We start from the raw sequence: 18,489 nt of genomic DNA, 5'->3' as shown, positions 1-18,489 counted from the left end.
AGAAACAAGATGATTGAATAAGCTAACGGATGTGGTCTTGTGTAAGTATTAATCTTTCTATGATGTTCGTGCTCCAATAGTGAAACATTGAACACTCAATACTTATTTAAAATGTAACTGAAGGCCTTCCTATCAGCTTAATGTTGGAATGTAGTGTTCATTTGAGTGCCTGCAATAAACCTAATTGATAGATTTCCCCCAGCTGAGTGCAGTCATAGGGTATGAGGTCATGATGGGGTGTGTGTGTGTGTGTGTGTGTGTGTGTGTGTGTGTGTGTGTGTGTGTGTGTGTGTGTGTGTGTGTGTGTGTGTGTGTGTGTGTGTGTGTGTGTGTGTGTGTGTGTGTGTGTGTGTTGTGTGTGTGTGTGTGTGTGTGTGGTGTGTGTGTGTGTGTGTGTGTGTGTGTGTGTGTGTGTGTGTGTGTGTGTGTGTGTGTGTGTGTGTGTGTGTGTGTGTCTGGGGACAATAGTTTTGGAGTATAAAGGACAGATGGTTGGCTTCACTTCCCGCACCCCCAGCCTGCAGCTCCATAACAGCAATATAACAACAATAACCTTGAAATCAACACACAAAAGCATCACACACTCTCCCCGGCAAAACAGGAGCATGTGATCTACCACACACACACACACACACACACACACACGCACGCACGCACGCACGCACGCACGCACACACAGTCAGGCAGATGGATAACGCCTGGTATTTGTAATCCACTGAAATGAATTGAATCTGACTACAGACAGCATCATGTGCTTCTTCTTATGAGCACCCTACACTCGAGCCAAGCTTACAAAATCTACACTTATTGCTACAAAAAACAACGATTTGATTTTACTTTCATACGCTATTAGACTAAAAGGTGCTGCTGTCAGACCTTATCATGTAGTTGCCTTATTGGGAGTGGGTGAATAGATCTTAATCTCTGTACGCGTAAGATAGTTTGCATTGACTGACAACAAGTAGTAAAGGGTCAGAAATATAACTCAATTATATCATATTAACAATTTAAGAGTTAAAATGTATCCTTTTCCTTAAACCCTTAATTAGTTTAAAAAGCCAACAAGCTACTATTTGGAAGCAAATGCTAAGACCACTGGTGTGTTCAATACAAAGCATGTGTATTTTAATCCACTTTCCTCATCAGTGTACAGTGTTGTCATACACATATACAACTCTGCTTCCTGACTAATATTCCTGTTTTGAGATGGATAACCAACAAGGTGACTTCCTAACTGTTAATTCCATGCTATCATTACATCAACTACTACATTGGCCGTTGAAAAGCATCTGTACAGTACAGCCTAATCCTGCTCTCAGAAGCAATCAGCCGTGCGCCGACCGTCCTCAGCTGCAGACCGATGAGCAGAAGGACTCCTCTTTAAGCTTTCACCACCACCACTGCCTTCAGAGATCAAAGGATTAAGCGTATGATCCCCCCCCCCCCCCCGGGTGTCATGTAACCGCAGCAGGCTCGTGTTAATCTGCCTTGCTAAAAAGCATCACTAAGCGTATGGTGGCTAATAATGCTCTGAAGATATCCGCTGATGTGTCTGCGGGAAAGCGATATGTGTTGCTAAAGACCAAGGAGATGACACTAAGTACTCATGCACTGTACATAGGCAGAAAATGAACGTCTTTTGAATAGGGTTGCCAGAAACTGTCCATGATCAAAATTATTATTATTATTATTCGGCAGCCCTGGCGTTGTGATAGACCAACGTCTTTTCGCAGAGCTTGCATTTAACTTCCTTTGGACTTGTATGTTCGAAGTAGTTCCACAAGGAGGAACTCTTTTTACCTTCCGGCTTCCGCTTTGTTCATCTTTAGTCGCACGTGTGAGGGAGAGGGGGGGTGGGGGTGGGGTCGGTGTGTAGCGTGCTGCAGCAGCAGTCTGCTCTGCGCAGGCTTCCTCCAACTTTACAGTAAAACAAATTGGTGGTGTGACCAATGGCCATTTACAATTATTAATACTATTACTATTATTAGCATATATATATTTATATATATATATTTTGGTTGAAACTAAGCCAGAAAAAAACAAAAACATAAATAATAAAAAAATATATATAAATAATAAAAAATATATATATAAATAAAATCGATTTTTAAAAATAATATTCGATTATGGAGACTGTAACGAATATTCGAATAATCGCTGGCATCCCTACTTTTGAATGTCTTTTTCTGCCTTAAATGTGACTTTATTCTCCTTTCCCCATGTCTTGGGCATTATTATTATTTGAAGCCCTAGATACGGTGCAAATACTATGAATTGTCTTTCCGCTAAAGATATTCTCCCACCATGCATAGAATATTAGCTTGGACATTTTCCATAAGAAATAAGTGATTTGAGGTTTCATGGATGAAACGCAGACATCCATTGAGCATGGCAGGATATCACAAAGCCATCACTCGGCCTTATGGTGCACGTTGTTAGTGTCGAGTATAGGAAAAAGCATAAATATTCTGAAAAAGGATTTACAGTGACAATTTCAGGTTAAACGTAAAAAATAATTTGTTTCTAATTTGTGTACCATCAATCGCCGTACACGTACATAAAGAACAACCATTGGAACTAATGTTATTATTATACTTTCTTATATACATATCATTATTTTACCTTAATGTATACAATCATAATGTGTTCTACTTGTCTTTGCATTTAAACTTTTTTTCTTCTATTTTCCTATAATGGACGAGACAGAAGTCTTCACGAAGCAGAGTAAAATTATGGTACCCCATTAGTCACGTAGACATGTTTATGTGTGTGTCTGTTTGTGTGCGTGCAACATCTGATGTGTCCTTAAATCATTCAAATTTGATCATCTCTGTCTAAAATTGTAGTTTTTTTTTAAATAGTTTAAATAGTTGTACAGAGTGGTCCGTCTTTCTTTCTTTTTCTTGACAAGACAACAACAATAAGCACATAATAACATGGGGTGTTTTCTTTACAATATAAAACATTGACAGTATCGATCCTTAAATAAAATATTCAAACAGTTAGACAAAAGAAGGGCGTATCGGGGTAATATACACTTTCCATTTCTCCCAAATCTCCTCAAATCTATGTTCCTGGAGCCTCAAAGAGAAGGTTATTCTTTCCATTACAAAGATTTCATAATGATATCGTACCAATCATCTATAGATGGGCTGTTTGGTTTGAGCCAATTCTTTGTGATTGCTTTCCTGGCGGCTACACTCAACATCCCAAACAAGTATTTTGTTTTAATATTTGTGGATGTGGATGTTGAGTGCAGGAAACCAAAGAGGAGTTCATCCCTAAAATTGTAGTTTTATGACCGGATTACACCCGGACCTCAATTTATATTTAAAAAAACAAACGGAATATCATTTGTTAAGAAAACATTTTTCTTCTACCACCATCCCATCTCACTGCTGGAACAACTCTGCATTGAACTTGGAGCTGATGCATCATTGTCTGAGCAACACAATGGGGTCTGAAGGGAAGGAGGGTGTGTGTGTGTGTGTGTGTGTGTGTGTGTAGGAGGTCAGCTTCCTAGTGTGTGAGTGTACAGCCGGTCAGGGGAGAGGAGTGTCCGAACAGCTGCTGTCCCTGTTTCCTCTGGAGGGGTGATGTCAGGGTGACGTATAACTGTACTGACAATGGGTTATACGGCTTTGTTTCAAAGTATGAAATCACATATGGAAGTGTTGTCAACAATAAAGATGTAGAGGGAAACACATCCTCTTCCTGCTGTTAAAGAAGGAAACAATGAGACATTTCTCACTGAGGGAATGCGTGCGCTCCCACTCCTCAACTTCCAGGTGTATTCAAACATTTTTGAAGCTGATCTCTGCATGATCTCACGACCCCTCACTCACGGGGTTAATTGTGGATAGGGCTTTAATAGGATTGGTTGTGCTTTCAAGTTATCCTTGTAAGCCATTACTTCCAAGTGCATACATCAGGATCATGGTCTTTTATTCAGATAAGACTACAGGTTGGAAATAACAAAACAAAACCTGTTCTTCTTTTCTTTAAACATCACATTTTATTTTAACCTCCAGGCTTTCTGTCCCAGATCTCCCCTCAAGTGAGAGAGGGTGATCAGCAGCAGCATCAGTCTGTGGTGCTTGAATGAGATGTGTGTTAGCTCTCGTGCGCTGTCACCCTCCTGGCCTCTCTCCATTCTGCAGGGACAGGAGGGCGTAGTCCTGACCAGCAGCTGGCCTCCCGCTGTCTGACCTCTGACCTCCCCCTCCTCCCCATTTTTGCTCACCCGCCAGCTCCGTTACACCCACTATATGTCCTTCTCTTCTCCTGTCTCAAGTCCAACTCCTCATTCTATGTGTGTGTTTTAGCTAAGGGGTTCTTAGATACAACACACACACAGCAGTGCCCCACGTTACTCTATATGAATCGCATTGAGTTGCAGATGTAACTGTCCTAAAGTGCCACGTTTGAACTAAACATTTGTTATGGTTCATACAATACTAGTTATTAAAATGAAAATATATAGACACTTGTTTCCTGCTACAGATTGGTGTCGTGCAGTGATGTAGGTAGCACAGGTTAGCTAGCACACGCTATCGAGTGCCACAGTGATGCGTCCTAAAACCCAGAAGTAAGTTAGCATGTTACCACTTCCGGTTCCTTCGACAAAAAACAATGCAATTGCTCCATAGGGTTTTGGAAAATAGCTCGAAATAAGGTCTGTGGTTGACACACATTGAAGAGACGGATCACGTTTTGTTTTTTGTCGAAGCAACCGGAAGGAGTTTACTTCCGGGTTTTAGGACGCGTCACTGTGGCACTCTATTGCAGTTTGATCCGTGTTCAGTAAGTAAGTAAATGTGTTCTTCTGGAATCAGACTTAATAGTTGCTAATATGCTAGATACTCGATAATATAACGCATATTTTTAGACAATTAAATAAGAAAGTCTGAAATATATATATATGTTAATAGTTTAGTGCGGTCAGTGTTTTTTGCGTAGCACTCTATAAAACTGCATGATGGAAACAGATGGTGGCAGCTGCCTGAAGTTTCATTAATACTGGATTCAGAACTGATGGTGCAAATGTATTTACTCATTAAAGTTTGTGTTTTTTTATCGATGTGATGATAAAATGTTAGATACTGGGACACGCTCCAAACAAAAAACAAAGTTAAATAGAACAGTGAAATGTTTTATTTGGCAACAAAATGTCAACATATTCAAAACTTTCCTCCAACGTATAAAAGTGGAACAAACATATATACAATTATCTTAAAGTAGGAGTAAAATGTACATTTCGCACTTAAACCATTGACATTAAAACACAAGCATGTCAACAAAACATCCTCGGTGTATCTACGGTGGATCTGTGTCATCAAGAACACTGAATTACAGTCACAGATACCGTGCACTGCCTGACCCCTGCAGCAAAGAGGTACAGAAATAAATAGCCAGTCTGAAAGCTGACTCCAGATCAGCAGAGGTCAGGTGGTGTGAAGGGCAGCACCAGCAGATTTTAGGTGGAGGATCCATATCTCACACACACACACACACACACACACACACACACACACACACACACACACACACACACACACACACACACACACACACACACACACAACACACACACACACACACACACACACACACACACACCACACACACACCACACACACACACACACACACACACACACACACACACACTTCGAGCAGCACCTTGAGAGCTGTTGTGATCAGCATGATAGAATGTAATATAAGAACGTCATCCTTTAAATGTTAAACATATACAAAAAAAAAAGAACGCTTCAGTTTCTGGTACACAGATCAGAGAGAACTTACTGGAATGACATTTTGCCAGATGAAAAATATATAATTAATTCAAGTAAAATTCCTTACATTATCCGTTCTACCCTGCTGGAGGCATTCAATGTCAGACGGCACTTGTGATCATGACCGTGAGGTAATACTGAAAACCACATAAAAACCATTATTTTCAAATAAAACGGAAAGTATTTCGACTTTGATGAGAAGACTTGGTCAGAGGAAGTCACTAAAACTCAACACAGCACACTCCCTGAAACGCCTCCTAACATTTTAAACTGTATTGCAACGTCCCTGTCACCTTCTCCTCCGTACTCCTCAGGAGAGGCAGGAGTCAAGATGCTGGTTGATGTCTGACTCCGGCATCTGCGTTTGGCACACGGGACAGCTGACCATCAGCGCGGAGGAGGAAGACGAGGAGGGGGTAAAAGTGAGCATCCCAGGGAGCGAGGACGTGGAGGAGGATGCAGAGGAGGTGGCAGTTCTTTGCTGCATTGCGGGTGCTTGTGTCTTCCCCAACTCCCTCGGCGCTGCTGAATCGCTGCCTAATGCCCTCTGGAAAAAGTCATAGAGGCTGGGGGAGTTCCCGCGCTCGTTCCACGGCCTCTTCCTCGATGTCGGAGCAGAACCGGAAGCTTCTGATTTACCGACACTGTTAGTTGGACTGAAATACTTGGACTGTGATGGTTTACCAGGGCTGCCTTTGGTTCCCGTCGACACCACGGAATGGCTGGGTTCACTCGGACTAGCCGTAGATGTTAGGTCGTTCTGTAGCTGTTTAGGAATGGCGCCAGACGCAGAGAAAGCAGCATTAGGAGGATTTCTTTTCGTTTCTGGGTTAGAGGATTGACCCGTTGACCTCCTGAGGCTCGTGCTGGTAAAGAGGCCTTCTATGGACCTCTGCGTGTTTTTATCTGCGTCTTGGCTACGGTTGCTGCGGGGTCTGGAGATTCTCACTGGAGAGCCGTTGATGTTGACAAAAGCTCTGGTGTTGCCGACAGACTTCCTCTTCAGTGGCTTCTGCACCATGGAGGAAGCTGGTCTGATGGAGGGGACAGGACTTTTAGCCGGAGAGGATGGCGGGAAGAGCTTCTTTGGAGAGGGAGGCACCACTGGGGAGGGTTGGGGATTCCCTCCGAGCTGGAAGCCTTTGCCACTGAATGGGATGAGGTTCCTTATGTCCTGCGATACGGAAACTGAGGGGAAATAAGTATATATTTGAGACTTTCTGTGATGTCAGACCAAATTGATTATAAGATTATGCTTTTAAATGATTATCGAAGACCTGTTGCTAACCTTGAGCCTTGAGAAATTAGGGCTGCTCGATTATGGCAAAAATCATAATCTCGATTATTTGGGTCAATAATTGATATCACGATTATTAAAAAACGATTATCCACTTATTTAAAACAATGTGAACAGTATGTTTTTAACAGTTGATTATCCTGAACTTTAAGTATAATTCAACTGAAAAAACAATTTATTTTTTTTCATTAATAAAAATATAATTTATTTTATCGTTTTATTTCGATTAAGTTATTTTCATAATCGTTGCAAGCCAAAATCGTAATTGCGATTAAAATACGATTAATTGAGCAGCCCTTCTAGAAATCGTGCTATCTGCCTGAAAATTACACTTTTGCTTTTGAAGATGTCTTTTTCATTTTCTTGAGGCGACATCTTTGGTGATAAACTGTCTGAATCTCACTGTTACTCGTTTTGGACTTTCATCCTTTTGAGTCATCGTACGACCAAAGTAAACAAATGCTCGCTAGGCTAGCATAAGCTAAAAAGAACATACACTGATCTGTTTTAAGGAGCAAGTTGAACGTATTTTAAGCTTAAAAATCATTGTGTACCTCATTTAGGGATAGATAGTGACTTAACCGTGAATTACTTAAAATGTATACCAGGGTGTCTGCAGGAGTCCTGAAGTCACATGTAAAACCTTTTAAGACCCTTCCCATACATTTTAAGACCTCGTCGCCACTTGGAGTTCTAACCGGTTACCTTGGCGACACACTTCACCTCACATTGACTATATACAGTATTGATTGTCCTTCCTCCTTATCTTCCAACCATTTTGACGCAGACTTGCATTTCCCCATAACGATGTTGCTTAGCAACCAGCGTAAACGGACCCTCGTGCTATCAAGCAGTGAGCGCGCGATGTCCGTTCAGATGACGTCAAACCCAACGGGATGCCATAAATAAACTCCACAGAATCACACGACACACCTACGCCATGACTACACTCAGGCAGACTGTAGAACACAACCTCTCTGGACCATTTGTATACTTATTGAAAACAAGCTACAACATTTAACACCTTGGGAAATGCCGTTTAATACTTTTTAATAGCCTTGATTTTCACTAAATTGATTTATCAACTTTTAATACTTTTTAAGACCCCCTGCTGAAGGACTGGTTATCACAGCAACGACTTCCTCACCTGTAGTTGTGCTCGGAGGCTTTTCATTTCCAGAGGCCTTCTTCTCTGAGGTCTTCTCGTCTGTTTTACCCTCCTTCTTGTCGCCCTTCTTGCCTTTTTTGCCGTATCCTTCTGGCTCTTTGACCTTGGTGTAGGTCCCTCCACACGTCCTCCTGTGCTCTTCCCACCACGGATCCTGAGAAGAAGGAGCCCGGTTCAAGGCCCTCTTTACGAAACCAAAGTAGGGCTTGCGGTTCTGACAGGGCCCGTTGCATTTCCACCAGTGCTGCCGGTACACGTCCACCTCACCGTGGAAACTGTGGTAGACCTGAGAATAGGACATGGGTTTATTTATTATTCATTCATCTAAGCCAAACTTAATACACTAAATGTGTAATAGAAGATCCACTTACAGAAATCTGTGTCCCGGTGGCATCGTTGATCCGGTTCATGTGTTTGCAGAACTCAGGGCCGTGACCGTCTCTGTCTCGGTTGTTCTGGGTCACGAACAGCAGCGCGTGGATCATTTCATGAAGAAGAGTCTGTGGAAACAAAAAGAAGAACGGTATTAACCAGTGTGGATAAATACTAAACTGCGTCTACTCTTTTCAGTGTTGTTTTCTTGTTGTTATACAATATGTCATAAGTGTAACTATCCACCTCACCTGCACCAGGTCTTTTCTCGGTCTGAGCTTCAGCAGAGGCGCACTCAGTCGGATTGAACACAGACCCCCTCGGCCCTCATAAGAACACACACCAGCACACCTGAACAAAAGCATAAACACAGAAGGAAACATTAGAGACAGTTTCATGAACCTTAGCACCAGCAGCACTGGTTTACTGGCTAGTTCAAACCAGAGGCGGAAGATGTATTCAGGTCCTTTTATTTTGGTAAAAGTAACAATACCACACTGGGAAAATAATCCTCTATGAGTAAAAGTCCTGCATTTGAATCCCAAATTAAGAAAAGTATTATACATCAAAAGCAGTAGAATGGTCCCTTTAAGAGTTTTGCTATGATTTATGATGTTTTTAGATCAATATTATTGCTGAATTGATGTTAATTATGTGACATTTTAATGCTGTAGACAGAAAGGATATAAAAAAGTGAACTGAAAACGAACTAAAAGTGATGTGTGTGGAATAAAAAGTACTATATTTGCCTCAGAGGTGTATGAGTATATGGTAATATATAAGTACCTTACATGTGACCTTAAATACATGCATCTAGTGTCATTAGACCACTGCTTTAAACAGTGACATAACCTTATCATCTCTCCAATGGTCACACCAACACCCAAAAAATGATCTAAGCATATTATTTTTTCATTGATGGCATTTCTGCGCCCTTACTGCACACGTCAGCATGGTTTTGGTTTCTGGCAACAATGACAACACACTCAATCCTAACCCAGTATAATGTGACTCACAGTGTCATCCTTGGGCTCCACTTCACCTCCACGCCGCTAAGTTTCCCCCAGAAGAAAGTGTCATTGAACTCCAGAAACATGGCTCTGACATCGGGGCTGGGGTCCAGCGTCTCCCAGGAGGAGTCCACGATGGACAGCGGCCTGTCGGGCTGCACTTTCGGCTTCCAGTAGGGAACAACATCGCCTACAGATACCTCCACTTTCCGCTTCTTACTGCTCTGTCCGAAGCCTTCATCATCAGAGGCACTGGATGGATATGATGGTGTCTCGTATTCATTGTCAAACTGCTCCTGGAGCCGAAGAGCTAGCATAAAATCTTCATCCATTACAAAAACAATACATAAAAGATTGTGCAAACTGAGGTAGCTAGCCACTTAGCTTGGGTTGTTCGGGCTAACTAGTTAACGTAGCTTGTAAAAGGCTCTCAAACAGAAAATGACAAAATCACCGGAGCCAGAAAACAGTCTGACAGATATAAGACCTGTAAAAAAAATTCTATTTGTGTCATACTTTCATTAAAAACACGCAAATCTTCATGTTGGACGAAGGTTTTCCTGCTAACTCTCAGTCCGAAGCTAGCGCTAACGATTTTTTGCATGAAGTCTATCACAATCACAGACTGATCACAATGCAAGCAAATAACATCCGTTAAGAATTTCAAAATAAAACTTCCAAAACAACTATAATGTAACTATGTGTTGTAAAATGTAAAACTCAAATAAATACAATAAAGAAAATGCGTGTATGTTTAATGAATATTAACATGATACAATTACAATTATTAGGAGCCTTACACATTAGCGTTGCTTTAGTTATTCATCGACCTGTGTTTAAATCATTATTGTTTGCTCTTATTGTGACACTCATTTCCGGATCTAGATTTGTTGTTAACTTGGAAACACCTTGGTTTGTTTCGAACGGTTTCAAATACAGCAAGGAATTGTGGGAATTGTTGTCTTCTTTAATTCTTGTAGGCGGCTTGTGGTTGGCCAACCTAAAATGCACCCGGTGTTATTTTTGTTGTGGTTTACTGTTAAAATAAAGGATATTTTGCCTCAAACAAAGTGTTATTTATCATTTACATTGAAACTGTATGTCATTTAGAACAATTTATAATGTTAAAAACTATCACATTTGTCATAAATCTATTTGTTTTGATGACATTTGTTGGCCATTTCATTTTCTGAATCCCGTGACGTTTAGGGTGGCAACTTCCTGTTTGGGTTGCAAGCGGACATGAATCGATGAACTCTTCTTCTGTCTACATGTATCACTATTTTATCTAAACAAGGGAACACACACACCACAGAAATGTCGGAAACGGGGAACAGACTTCGCAAACTGCTTGAATCGCAGAATTTCGACCCTCAAAATCACGTGAAACAGCTGTCCCAGCAGTCCGATGGAGACAGAGACCTGCAGGAACACCGTCAAAAGATCCAAAACCTGGCCGACGAAACGGCTCAAAACCTGAAGAAAAATGTCTACAAGAACTACAGACAGTTCATTGAAACTGCTAAAGAGATATCCTACCTGGAGAGCGAGATGTACCAGCTGAGCCACATCCTGACCGAGCAGAAGAGCATCATGGAGAGCATCACTCAGGCCTTGATATCCACAGATAAGGATGAGACCTCTAAAGAGATGCAGGCTGCTTTCCCCAAAGAGACAGAGGAGCTGAAGCAGAGGACACTCACCTCCCTGCTGGAGAAAGTAGAAGGGGGTAAAAACATCATGGACACCCCAGGGAGGCACCTTGTCTACAATGGTGACCTTGTTGAGTTTGATGTTGACAACATGTCCCCCATCCAGAAGGTGCACGCTTTCCTCATGAACGACTGTCTGCTCATCGCCACCTGGCTGCCCAACCGCAGGGGAACCGTGAAGTATAAATACAACGCCCTGTACGACCTGGAGAGCTTCGCTGTGGTCAACGTGAAGGACAACCCTCCCATGAAGGACATGTTCAAGATCCTCATGTTCCCCGACAGTCGCATCTTCCAGGCGGAGAACAGCAAGATCAAGAAGGAGTGGCTGGAGATCCTGGACGAAACCAAGAAGAACAAAGTCACCAAGGACAGGCACACGAAGGAGGAGGAGGTCCCCGTGTCTCCCGTGAGGGCCGAGGTGTCCACCAATCCTTTCGATCAGGAGGAAGAACAGCAGCCAGCAGGGGAGGTAGAGGAAAGCGTGGACCTCAGCCTCGAGTGGATCCAGGAGCTGCCCGAGGATCTGGACGTCTGCATCGCCCAGAGAGACTTCGAGGGCGCCGTGGACCTGGTGGACAAACTCAACGAGTATCTGAAGGAGCAGCCGGTCAACCAGCGGGTCAAAGAGCTGCGGCTGAAGGTGGAGGAGCGGCTGCGCCAGCTGACCGAGGTCCTGGTGTTCGAGCTGTCTCCAGATCGGTCCCTTCGGGGGGGGCCTAAAGCCACCAGGAGGGCCGTGTGCCAGCTGATCAGACTAGGTCCTGCTTTGTTTGTGGTTATCTTTCATTAATAGCCCCTTACACATCCACTCAAAAGTAAACATTGCTGTTCTGCAGGGAAACTACGGCGTCTCCAGGTTAAAGGGCACCTTGGCAGGAGTGGATACGGGATTGTTACTCATTTACTTCCCACTCCGACATTGTTTGCAATCATTTTGCATGTGGTAGTTAAATCTGCTAGCTCAAATTCTCCCAGCAGAACACCTTTAAAGATATTTGATTATATTTTTCTTTTTTTTTAAATGACCAAATTCCAAATAGTATTTATTAAAGGTGGGGTAGGTAAGTTTCAGAAACCGGCTCGAGATACACTTTTTGTTATATTCCATGGAATGCTCTTAACATCCCGATAGCAATGAATATCTGAAGTGCTTTGACAACAAATCCATAAAAAAATTTCATTTGTAGAAGCCGTAATACTGTAAAAAGTACAACCAATCGGATTGGATGGCCTACGTGCCTGTCAGCCTTCCATCGGGGCACAAACTGATCTCGTGCCCTCATTGGTCATGTGCGCGTTCCTGTGTGTTGGAGGAGGAGCTCTGTGAGGAAGTGGCAGATTTTCTCCGGTTGTGTATTTTCAAATTCTAGCGATCTCGAGCCGGTTTTTCAAACTTACCTACCCCACCTTTAAATGTTCGTTTTATCCTCATAAATTATGTTCTAAAGTTGTTTCAAGTTATGTTCGACACTGCTAAGTACTCAATGCATTGTGATGGAGTAACAAAATCAGTATTTGTTTGCTACAAACAGTAAAATGTCAGATATTTATTCAAAATGGTGCACGAATCAGCCTTCCACCCAACATGAATGGTTATTGAAACATGTTAAAATGCCTATTTGCATTAATTTGAATAGTTTGTGTCTGTGTATGCCAGCCAGCCCGACACGACATTCAGCCAAACGGCAATATAAAACCCCTGTGATATTGGTTGTGAATTTGAATCGTATAATTTACCGTGTTTTCAGGCCAGTCCACCAAGGCCTGCGAGTTGTTCCTGAAGAACCGAGCTGCGGCGGTGCAGACGGCCATCCGGCAGCTGCGCATAGAAGGAGCCACGCTGCTCTACATCCACAAACTCTGCAACATCTTCTTCACCAGCCTGCTGGAGACGGCCAAGGAGTTCGAGATGGACTTTGCCGGGAACACGGGCTGCTACTCCGCCTTCGTGGTCTGGTCCAAAACCACCATGAGGATGTTTGTGGACGCCTTCAGCAAGCAGGTATGTAGAGGATAATACCATAACACTTGAATGGTCGGATCGAGTCTGAAATGTGACTTGCCATTAGTCATTTGAACCCAGTGACGGTGTAGTTATTCCTGTGAAACGGCAAAGTAGTATCCAAGTGACTTCTTGTGTTCCTCAGGTGTTCGACAGTAAGGAGAGCCTGTCCACAGCAGCAGAGTGTGTGAAGAAGGCGAAGGAGCACTGCCAGCAGCTGACGGAGATCGGCCTGGACCTGACCTTCACGCTGCAGTCGCTGCTGGTCAAAGACATCAAGGCGGCGCTGCAGAGCTACAACGACATCATCATCGAGGCCACCAAGCACCGAAACTCTGAGGAGATGTGGAGGAAGATGAACCTCATGACCCCCGAGGCTCTGACTAAACTCAAGGTGGGTTTGGAGTCAACTCGTTTTTCTCGTAGTGTTAATCGGTTCTCAGCCGTCCTGTTCTAAGCTGCTCTTGAGCTGTTTAGCAGTCATGCTATCGGCTCACAACTGAACGGAAGCAAGGACATTTTGTATATACCCCACTGGATAACCCAAAACTAAACATTTATCTATCTACACAAATATACCCATTCATACAATAACCAATACAACCATACACTTAAATGTAACCATGCAAACATTACAAAATACCATTAAATAAAAGAAACACAAAAAAGGGTATATATATATTTAAGCAATAGCTCACGACAGGCCGTGAAGTGAGCTATTGCTTTTATAAAACGGTTACCAAGTGTGGCAATATGAAAGAAAAATACACACTCTAATTTAAATAGTTTTTATTAGTAAATAATGACGTTCAAAATAAAATAGTCCCTCCGTTGCCTTCTGCACAAAACATAGTGGTGGTTGCTATGCAACAGCACTAACAGCTAGCGAACATATTACACAGAGAGCGTTGATCCATTATTTGGCGATATATATTTACATTCATTTGTATGTTGCCGTTCACCCACTGAAAAACTATCATCAGTAGCATGGCTTACGTGGTTACTTGTTGAGGTTGTTCTAGGCTGTTTCTTGGCGTGGTGAGAATATTGCTCCACTTTCTCCGGTCCCCGAGATCCGGCTTCCAGTAGCTCTGGAGAGAGCTTTCGCACCTGTGGCCACTAACGTCATAATTTCTATGCTTTCAAGACCCGCATCAGAAAGCTTTTGATGGTACTTCTCCAGTTGGTCTACCTGCTCTTCACGTAGCTCTGCATGTCGTCGTTTGGGTGCTTTCTGGAGATAGGCACTGCTCAATCCACTCCTCCAGAGTAAGACCCCCCGGAGGTCGAAGTTAACCTTAAATGTTTCCATCTTATGCTTTGTAAGTTTGTTTCGTAACGGAAGAAATTTAAATATATTTATAAAACTGACAAGTCAAATCAAGCAATCTGATTGGTCGATAGCGTTTTTGCGGACCTCTTTGATTACAGATTTGAAAACAACGTTGCTTGCTTTAAAAGTAGCTCAATTCATGATGTCAGACCTTGGAAAGTATCTAGATATCCCTGCCCTAATGCCAAAGGAACTACACACTGAATATGTTGTGAAAAGTAACTTACAATTCTACCCGTGGTATACGCTCAGTATATCACGGCTAAGAACCAATCAGATTGCTTGATTTGACTTGTCCGTTTTATAAATATATATATATATATATATATACAACTTTGGACTATTGGAAACTTTAAAGCATGGTGAAAATAATTTGTAACGGGATGCTGTGGTGCAGTGGGTTGTGTGTTGGTGTTGGGGTCAGAGGGGCACAGGTTCAAACCCCACTGCAGTCAGCATGTCGTTGTGTCCCTGAGACACTTCACCCCAAATGGCTCCTGTGGGGATTGTCCACAGTATTGAGTACCGTACTTTTCGGACTATAAGCCGCGACTTTTTCCCCCATTTTTTTGTCCAGCTAACGGCCACTAGGGAACCTCCTGAATCTATGGATTAGGTCAAATTAACCACCTTTAACTCTATGGGCTCTAGGACCGGTCCGCGCCAGCCACCTCTAAGGGGCGGGCTCCAGCAGGAACAGCTGGAGGCCGGAAAAGAGTGAGACAGGTCGCGCGCCAAAGTGAAAGTGGAACCGAGAGACAGAACGAGAGCAAGACAGACGGACAATTTAGCTGCTGCGGCTTATATGCAGGTGCGCTTTATAGTCCGAAAAGTACGGTATGTAAGTCGCTTTGGATAAAAGCGTCTAACATGTAATGTAATGTCTGTAGTGATCGGTACCTCAGTGCAGAAGATCTTTTTCCAACTAGATGCTTAGTGGTCATCAGATAAACAAGATAAGATGTGCTTTGTTGGACCTTTCTGGGTTGCAGCAGCGTAACTAGCTTTCATAATGAATGTTAATCAATGTCACGATATAAATCTCTCCTCTGCAGGACGAGATGCGCAGCTGTGGCATCGCCAGCTTCGACCAGTACACGGGGGATGACTGCTGGGTGAACCTGAGCTACACCATCGTGGCCTTCACCAAGCAGATGATGAGCTTCCTGGAGGAGGGCCTGAAGCTGTACTTCCCCGAGCTGCACATGGTGCTGCTGGAGAGCCTGCGCGAGATCATCCTGGTGGCCGTGCAGCACGTGGACTACAGCCTGCGCTGCGAGCAGGACCCCGAGAAGAAGGCCTTCATCATGCAGAACGCCTCCTTCCTCCACGACACCGTGCTGCCCGTGGTGGAGCGGAGGTTCGAAGAAGGCGTGGGGAAACCCGCCAAACAGCTGCAGGACCTGAGGAAGAGCACCAGGCCGGTCCGCATCAACCCAGACAGCACAACGTCTATGGTGTGAGAAGACGGACCGCTGGCCACAAAACACTGAACAGCTCTCTTACCGAATGTTCCGCCAATTTCAACTCCCATTTTAAAACTGCTAGATGTTCGTTGTTTTGAGATTGCCGGACAATAATTAAAAGGATGCATTAGGAGAATACCTCAAGATAGGTTTGAGTATAAAGCTACTTTGCACCTGAGTTTGTACACACACACACACACACACACACACACACACACACACACACACACACACACACACACACAAATTCCTATTGTTATTGGCTAATATGGATAACACCTGATCTGATTTAGTTTTTTTGATGCACTGAAATGATTTATGAGAAAGCCTTGTTCCATTTGACAGTGAAACAAACGCATCATCAGTGACTTAGCATCCAACCAGGCACATTGAGATGTTACCGTGACGATAACCAACAAGTGCACAGTGTAAGTGTGCAACAAGTCCCTTAGGACACATTTCAGACGATGATTATATACACATTTATTTCTGATCAGACTGCCAATGTTACGTGCCCTAACACAATTGATCAAAGATATCGAATCTATTGACATCAGTGAAATAAGTGTGTACCCATGCCAAGCTAATGTTTATACTTCAGTTGGGTGATATGTAATGTGATGCAAACTCACCCAGCTTAGATTTTGATGCTACTGGACCGTCATTAGACACTAAATCGTTTTCTAGCATAGGACTGTTTGAAAAGGGACGACTGAAAATGCAATGCACTGGTTATACAAAACACATGAAACTGAATAAAGTTCTTATGCACAAACCTGATCCGTGTTTTTTTCTAAACAGACACATTAGTCGCACAAAAACGCAACGTATTTCTGAAGATTCTTCACCTGTGAATGCGTTTCGAGCATTGCTACAATCAAGCCCTACTTCTTCAAGGTCGAGACCCCGGATAAGTCGATGTCACATCTTGGTGAATGCAGGAAATACAGAACTCAAACAACACTCGACTTCTACAGCCCTGGGTTAGAGTTCATTTCATCTATAAAACACATGCAGTTCCTGAACATCTTTCCTTTAAAGGTGGGGTAGGTAAGTTTCAGAAACCGGCTCGAGATACACTTTTTGTTATATTCCATGGAATGCTCTTAACATCCCGATAGCAATGAATATCTGAAGTGCTTTGACAAAAAACCCATAAAAAAAAGTCATCTGTAGAAGCCGTAGTACTCTAAAAAGTACATCCAATCCGTTTAGCCGGGCCTACCTGCCTGTCAGTCTTCCATCGGGGCACAAACTTATCTCGTGCCCTCATTGCTCATGTGCGCGTTCCTGTGTGTTGGGGGAGGGGCTCTGTGAGGAAGTGGCAGATTTTCTCCGGTTGTGTATTTTCAAATTCTAGCGCACTCGAGCCGGTTTCTCAAACTTACCTACCCCACCTTTAAACTCACCTTTGAAAGATACATGTGTTGCCCTTCTCTTTAGTACATACCGTGTAAGAGAAGAGCCGTTACTATTTGAGGCAAGCATGTTTCTTTTCCCACGTGTCTCATTATTTGAGAATGCTAAACCAACCCGTACAGAAACAAAGCTCCCCTTCTGTGTTGACAGTGAAGAGCGATATGTGAATGTGACCGATGTGCTTGCTTGATAAGGATCACCAATTTGCTCCTTTGTTCTCTGCCAAAAGTATATTCAGCACTTTTTCTTCTGTCAGAATGTATCTTTCCAACCTAATGCACTTTTTTATGTTTCTTAATGTTTTCCAAACAATCAGGATCATTGAGCTTTTTGCAGCAGCCATGTTAGTAGTTCCACAGTGCTTTCCCTGCAATTATATTAACATATCCAGAACTCTGCTGCCCGCCTCCTCACCCGCTCCCGCTCCCGAGACCACATCACTCCGGTCCTCCAGAACCTCCACTGTCCGACAAAGAATCAACTTCAAAGTCCTCCTCATTACTCACAAAGCCCTCAACAACCAGCCCCCCCCCCCCCCCCCCCTACGGTACCTCAGAGACCTGCTGCACCACCACGCCCTTTCCCGATGCCTCCGCTCATCAGAAGCCAACCTCCTATCCATCCCCACCCGGACCTGGGGGGACAGAGCCTTCTGGAACCCATCAGAGACTGCACTGACCTCACCACCTTCAAAACACTTACAAAAACTCACCTCTTCAATCTGGCTTTTAATGTGTGATTGTTTTTGTATTGCTTGATTTTTATTTGACTTTAACTATATATATTTATTTGTTGTTCTTTTCTTTGCACTATATCTGTTAAGCGTCTTTGAGCACCTGTAAAAGCAAAATAATAATTTTAACAAAAATAAATCTATTATTATTATTATTAATTACACTTCACAATGTTTGTT

The 18,489-nt window shown here is 43.0% G+C and overlaps 2 protein-coding genes across 2 annotated transcripts; one reads left to right on the top strand and one right to left on the bottom strand.

Moving 5' to 3' along the window:
- Positions 1-5,636: 5,636 nt before the first annotated feature.
- sprtn (SprT-like N-terminal domain) lies at positions 5,637-10,227 on the bottom strand. Its single transcript, XM_034076144.2, has 5 exons — positions 9,648-10,227; positions 8,883-8,982; positions 8,631-8,759; positions 8,239-8,545; positions 5,637-6,982 (listed from the first exon to the last, which is right to left on the bottom strand). Exons 1-5 carry the CDS (start codon positions 9,971-9,973, stop codon positions 6,105-6,107), a joined length of 1,740 nt encoding a protein of 579 aa, XP_033932035.1. The 5' UTR covers positions 9,974-10,227; the 3' UTR covers positions 5,637-6,104.
- Positions 10,228-10,858: 631 nt separating this feature from the next.
- On the top strand, positions 10,859-16,932 carry exoc8 (exocyst complex component 8). Its single transcript, XM_034076132.1, has 4 exons — positions 10,859-12,114; positions 13,105-13,358; positions 13,504-13,752; positions 15,747-16,932. Exons 1-4 carry the CDS (start codon positions 10,959-10,961, stop codon positions 16,152-16,154), a joined length of 2,067 nt encoding a protein of 688 aa, XP_033932023.1. The 5' UTR covers positions 10,859-10,958; the 3' UTR covers positions 16,155-16,932.
- Positions 16,933-18,489: the final 1,557 nt, after the last annotated feature.

Source organism: Pseudochaenichthys georgianus, chromosome 24 (assembly GCF_902827115.2).
Source record: "Pseudochaenichthys georgianus chromosome 24, fPseGeo1.2, whole genome shotgun sequence".
NCBI classification, from domain to species: domain Eukaryota; kingdom Metazoa; phylum Chordata; class Actinopteri; order Perciformes; family Channichthyidae; genus Pseudochaenichthys; species Pseudochaenichthys georgianus.
The sequence above is the reverse complement of the archived record's forward strand: the minus strand, read 5'-3'. Positions and strand labels throughout refer to the sequence as shown.

What these genes read in the sequence shown, in the direction of transcription:
- exoc8 (XM_034076132.1), top strand. Translation starts at nt 10,959, where the DNA reads ATGTCGGAAACGGGGAACAGACTTCGCAAACTGCTTGAATCGCAGAAT. An exon ending in TGGACGCCTTCAGCAAGCAG is followed by an intron (nt 13,359 to 13,503) that starts GTATGTAGAGGA and finishes TGTGTTCCTCAG; the next exon opens with GTGTTCGACAGTAAGGAGAG. An exon ending in AGGCTCTGACTAAACTCAAG is followed by an intron (nt 13,753 to 15,746) that starts GTGGGTTTGGAG and finishes TCTCCTCTGCAG; the next exon opens with GACGAGATGCGCAGCTGTGG.
- sprtn (XM_034076144.2), bottom strand. Translation starts at nt 9,973, where the DNA reads ATGGATGAAGATTTTATGCTAGCTCTTCGGCTCCAGGAGCAGTTTGAC. An exon ending in CCACCGGGACACAGATTTCT is followed by an intron (nt 8,546 to 8,630) that starts GTAAGTGGATCT and finishes TCCTATTCTCAG; the next exon opens with GTCTACCACAGTTTCCACGG. An exon ending in GCCTCCGAGCACAACTACAG is followed by an intron (nt 6,983 to 8,238) that starts GTGAGGAAGTCG and finishes ATTTCCCCTCAG; the next exon opens with TTTCCGTATCGCAGGACATA.